This window comes from Eleutherodactylus coqui, chromosome 2, assembly GCF_035609145.1.
Source record: "Eleutherodactylus coqui strain aEleCoq1 chromosome 2, aEleCoq1.hap1, whole genome shotgun sequence".
NCBI lineage: Eukaryota > Metazoa > Chordata > Amphibia > Anura > Eleutherodactylidae > Eleutherodactylus > Eleutherodactylus coqui.
Window position 1 is genome coordinate 175,854,860 of NC_089838.1, and position 5,994 is coordinate 175,860,853.

The following is a 5,994-nucleotide window of genomic DNA, read 5'->3' on the forward strand; positions in this document are numbered from 1 at the left end:
TGGGGGGAATCCCTTCACCCCTGCCACGTCTAAAGAGCTTTCCCCGTGGCAGAGGATCGTGGAGTTCTCCCATTGCTTTCCCTGGGGCCGGTGCTGCTACCGCCAGCCCCATTGAAAGCAATGGGCGATATTGCAAAAACATAGAGCATGCTGCATTTTTTTTTTTTTTTTTTTTTTTTAATATACAGCATTGCATTTGTGAAAACACCGCAGATGAGAAGGGAACCATTGAAAATCATTGGTTTCATAATTTGTGTTTTCACTCACCCTCGCATCACACAATTTTCTCGCCAGTGTGAAGCCGGCCTCTGTATCAAGATGCTGTGGAATGACTTGAAGGCTGTGCATGCATTTGCAGAGAGGAAAGTCCTCCAGAACTTCCCAGTGTTGTGTAAATATTTGCAGCTACAGCAACGATTTGGTGGAAGTGATTGCTGCTAAAGGGGATCTACAGGTTATTACATTCGAGGGTTTACTCCCTGCACTGAGAAGGTTTACTGAGTCTGTTTAATAAAGGCCCATTGAGAAACAATTATTGCTCAAAAGTCTTTTTTTTTTTCTTTTTTTAAACGATAATTGTTGCATGTAAATGTGCTCTTCTTTCACTTTTCTTCCGACCGATGGATTTTAATTCAGCATGAAATCTACTGTTTGGCAGAACAGCTGATAAGCAGGACCGCACGCTGTGTTCTGCTCAGGGAGAGCTCAAACAGCTGATTACATTGTCTCAGCTGTTGGCCCCGAAGGGGATTTATTCAGAGAACAGCAGGTGGTCTGTTCCCGGAATACAGCTCCCAGCAGCTCACACACTACTAATTGGTACTAATGGGGATTAGTATAAAGTAGTAGTTTATGCAAAAATGATCTTTGTGTCTATACACCTGTGGCCTGCATTCACACTCACGTATATCGGCTCTGTTTTCACGCCGAGCTGATATACGTCGTCCTCATCTGCAGTGGGGGGGGGGGGGGGGGGGGGATTAGAGAGCCAGGAGTAGGAACTGAGCTCCAGCCCCCTCTCCCCCTCTCTGCCTCCTCTCCACCCCTCTGCACTATTTGCGATGAAAGGATGCGGGACGGGGGTGGAGCTAAGTGGCGAGAATTAGCCCTGCCTAATGGGGGTGGAGAGGGGGCGGGAGCTCAGTTCCTGCTCCTGGCTCTTCCATTCCACCCCCACCCCACCCCCGCACATGAGGACGACTTATATCGGCTCGGCGTGAAAACCGAGCCGATATACATTCATGTGAATGCAGCCTAAAAGACACAAAGATCAAGTGTTTGTTATCCAACTTTTTTTTTTTTTTAAACTATTCAGTGCAGAAATCCGGGTCATTTAAAGGTGTTCACTCTTTCTTTCAACTGTCTCCAGAAAATCTCTGATAAAATTTCTGTCTGCCCTTGTAGCACTATCTGGACCCGCCAATAAAGCTCAAAGAAGCCCTTGAGCGGTACGGCCTTACTTCGGAGGAGTTCTTTGTCGTAAACCATGGAGAATCCAGACTCCTAAACACCTACCCACCTGAAGGATAAGTTGAAGAACCTACTGAAATGACTTGTATTCTGATTTAAGATGCAATGTTTTCTATCCTGCAAAAAACAGTTTCCTGTTTTTTCCTCATTGATCTACACCAAAGTGTATTTAAAACCTTACTTGGAATCAACAATTGATTTACTTGAATTACAACAAAATGGTGAGGTGGGGGGGGGGGGGGGGGGGGTAGGGGGCTTGGGATTTGAAAGTCTATCTACAGGGAATGTGATTGAAAAAAAAAAAAAATACTCCCCAGAGAATCAGTTGATTAAAAAGGGATCCCTGCTGGTTTTGTTTACCTTTCTGCTGCAGTGATGGTATGCCATAGATCTACATGAATGCTATAGCCAATCACTGGCCTCTTGGTACATAGTCAAGACGAGACCCCTGAGGCCAGTGAATGTACAGCATGCAGTCATTGCCACAAAGACCACTGGGAGCAGCAGAGTATTTAACAATATTTAATCCTATTTTTTTAATTCCCAGACAACCTCTTTAAGCTTTAGTTTTTTTTGTTTAAGTCTTCCAAACCATTTTAATTTAGTCTAGCAGATTAGCTGTAGGCATTATGGTTTTGGACTTTACTTTTTAATTGTGCCTTTTCTAGAACATTGAAAACAGAAGGGGGCTCTTCTATTAATGCCAACCTTGCTTCTGCTCACACTTAGCATGTAGGTTGTTTTAAAGAAGTTTTCCACCTCTGTGGGGAGTTCACGCACTGGCATGAAAGGGGACTTTTGCCTGCAATACAATGCCAGGCCACTGCAGAGATAACAGAGCTGTGTGTTCTAACACCTCTCTGTACACTGATGGAATGGCCTACCGTACAAGTTCTCACCGGTGTCCCGCACAGGAGACACCCACCGTTTAACTATTGATGGCCTATCCTAAGGCTCAATAGTTCAGAGGTGAAGAGCCTCTAACTGTATGGTTTCTATACCATACTCTGCTATGTTTTAGCATATCCTTCAGTGTTTCTCCCCTTTTCAGATGAGTACTGTAATTTGTATATAACCACTAGAGCTCAGTGTAGCTCCAATAGTCTGCTCCTGCTACTTCTAAGAGGGAATGTACACTGTTTTTGTTTTCAGTGAACAGAACAAGTTTTCACTGGTACAATTCTGACGTAAACAACCTGTTCTTTCACAGATGTTCTTGTTTTTTGGCTTCTCAAAAATCTTGTCAAGTATTATCCTATCAGGCCAAACACTTCTCAGTTCCGTCCCAACACGTCTGGGGAAGCTAAAGCAAGCCTTTTGGTCCTGGACATACTGACTACCACACTGCGCATTAGTCTAAGACACTATACGCTGCTTTGGTTGGCCACTGCTACTCACATGAGCTGTACTTGGCAATTTGAGTAGTATGTGGTGTCTTAAAAAGGTACCTTTTACAGCTGGCAATTATACCCCAAAGATGAAGTTGAGCGATAATCATTCCATGTACATTCAGCTACCTACAGAAATCGCTTACCTGTCAAAGTTCCTTGGTTTTTAGCACCACTAAAATCCAAGCAACTATCGGTCCATGTAAACAGGGATTGCTCAATCTGAGTGCCTCCTGTTTACTGTGGAGGCAGGTGAACAATGTCCAGCTTCTCTGCTTCCACTCGCAGTAGTTTATGGGATGACTGTCTGGGGCTTCTGCACCTGACACTAGTCCTGTGTAAAAGGGACTTTTTTTCGGTAGTTTTCACACTGTGGAAAAATCGCACAAGACTTGTGGGTTGCGAGACACACATCTTGCACGATTATGAACCCTATTACCCACCTGCCATGTCCTATCTTTGGGCGTTCCTTTACATCGCATTTCCCATTGTTTTCATGGAAGTGATGCAAGTGCTACCCAAGAGAAGACCCCACCTCTGCCTCTTGTATAGTTATACATGGATGAACCACAGCGATGTAATGTATCAATAAGGGCTCGTCCAGATCTGCCTTTTGATTTCCGATTTGAATGTATTTTTTGTAAAAGTGGAACAGATTAAAAATAAAATTCTTGTTTCAGCTTTGCTATCAACTTTATTTTCGTGTTTTTTTTTGTATGCTTTTGTCTGTTTCTGCTTATTTAAAAAAACGATTCTGTAAGCAGACATCAAAAACTTAACGAAATGGAAACCTTTGGTTCAGTTCCATCACCCAATGTACTGATAGCCCAGCAGTCTGTGCCATTTCTTAAAGGAAAAAAGGGGGGGGGGGGGATTAAACTGAAGCATTTCCCTTCCACTGAAATCAGTGAGAACTTACTTGGAACCATTTTTTTCTGTTGAGACAGAACCAGCTAAACAGAAATACAAGAGCCCAGATGTGAACGAGCCCTAATAGGTCAGTAGCTGAGGTAGTTGGAAGGAGCAGGATGCAGACCCATCATTGTTTTAGCAATATACTAGACTCCTTTTATGTTTGTTTGAATTTTCTGCTGTTTTTGTGAAACAAAATTCAAGTGAAACTGAGGTATGTTTTAGAAAGAACTGCAACCACTGAGAAGCCCTTGTTTAAAGCATACGTATAGTTAGAACATGTGAAAAGTATTAGTAAAACGTTTAGATGAAAATAGGATCATCTTCACCTTCCAGCAGCCAGTTTGATTGCAACCATTGCCTGAAAATTGTGGAGAAACCATAACACGGGACACAGCTGAAGGTGTGAACTTGACTTTTTTTTTTTAATGCGATGGCAGTGTATAAACTTCAGAATTATGGTAAAATGCCACTTTTGTTAAGGTTTACAGAAAGTAGGTCTGTAAGCAAAGAATAACGATACAACAATTAGCTCCTGCATTCTTCTCCCTGAAATAACATAGGCTTGGTTCCTTTAGGGTAAAAACAGTAGTTTACAGACAGGCTGTGTGTTCAGACAGGCAGTTTTAGCAGATTGGTGCCTTTGTCAACCGGATTGTTGTATTATAGATTGCTGGAGTAATGTGAGGCTTCAGTGTTGTTTTATCAAATGGTAGGTTACCTTTCAGCTTTTCTGAGAGTTTAAGACTTGGATGTAAAATTTCTTAGTACATAGTGGAGTGATGTCCCATTAAGAATAGACTACATGGTTCCTGTAGACTGGAAGTGCCTTTCTTGAAATGTAGATACAAACTATGTATGTAAATGGTAGGGGTTAGTGTAGGATCTCAAAGAATGCTGCCTCCAGTAGGAAAGATGAATGTATAAGGGGAGGGGACGAAATGGAAATGGTTGAATGTAGGGAATTGAGAAGAGTTAAGAGATTGAAAACTTCTTTTCACTGATGCTAGTTTAGTTACTACTGCAAATGGTTTACAGTGGTGACTGATTTCCCCCATTGTTTAACACTACACCTGTAACAATTGGAAAGTCGCAGAACAGTTACCTTTGCAGTTCCTATCTCCTCCTGGATTTTGACCTTTATTTCAATATTTACTGATTTTTTTTTTTAATACAATAAGTTATTAAATTGGGCAATATGTACTTCAAGGCCCCATTCCCACAGCAGCTTACATCAGTATTTTGTAGGCCAAGAGCAGGAGTCTTTCTAATACGAAACCGTCGTATGCATATCTTTCCATTCTACTTTTGCTCTAGGTTTCATTCATGGTTGTGAATGAACAATTCTGAGGGAAGTGTACCCTACAGTCAGACAGGTGTCAATCCTGCTTCTACAACTTTAATCATGTTAATGATTAATATTTTGCATACTGAGGTCATTCATTGCAACCAAAGTACGAGCTGTTATGACTAAGCAATTGTGTGTATTAAAACAATTTGTATACTAAAACTGTTGAATAAAAAAAAATATTTGATCACATATGGCTTTTTTTTTTTTTAAACTGCTAGGGATCTGCTGGTTGTCCTACAATGTTGGCTTTGTCTAGATGGCAAGATAGCATAGTGTGCTGTACTTCAGTGAAGAAATGTAACCCCCTTCCTGATCGTATAGTGGAAATACACGTCCTATGGAACCCGCTCTGTACAACTTCATTTACGGAAGGTGCATAGAGAAGAATCCTCTAGATTTAGAAGGTGGTGGCCATTAACTATTGAGATGGCAAGGTTGAAGTGGACTACACATCTAATGAAGACTGCCATGCATAAATGGCCATTAAGCCCTGCCTGTGGCAAGGCTTAATAGAAAGCATTAAAAAGTACTAAATACACTGAATTATTCTAGTATACAGTACAAGAAATTGCAAGTTAAAAGTCCCTGTGGAGACAAAATAAACTTCCATAAGCACATTTGGTATCTCAGCATTTGTAAGAGTCTGAACTATTAATATTGCACTTTTTATCCCACATGGTAAACGCCATAAAGTACAAAGCGCAAAAATTACCCCTCTAATCCCCCAACAAGTGAGTGGGGAAAAAAGTATCCCAGAATGGTACTACGAATAAACTACAGCTACCCCTGTGTGTTTTAAAAAAAAAAACAAAAAAAAAAAAACTTCTCCCACCCTAGTTTACTGGAGAGAAAAAAAGACCTATGGGTCTCAGA

At 41.3% G+C, this 5,994-nt stretch overlaps 1 protein-coding gene across 2 annotated transcripts in view; it reads left to right on the plus strand.

Moving 5' to 3' along the window:
• NAPEPLD (N-acyl phosphatidylethanolamine phospholipase D) overlaps positions 1 to 1,697 on the plus strand; it is a 24,696-nt gene extending 22,999 nt beyond the window's left edge. Inside the window, exon 5 of one of the 2 annotated variants that reach the window (XM_066591981.1) lies at positions 1,405 to 1,697. In XM_066591981.1, the coding sequence (XP_066448078.1) occupies positions 1,405 to 1,530 (126 nt within the window). In that variant the 3' untranslated portion in view covers positions 1,531 to 1,697. Of the gene's footprint in view, positions 1 to 294; positions 538 to 1,404 lie in introns of those variants that run through there. The other variant, XM_066591980.1, reaches the window with a different exon arrangement.
• Positions 1,698 to 5,994: the final 4,297 nt, after the last annotated feature.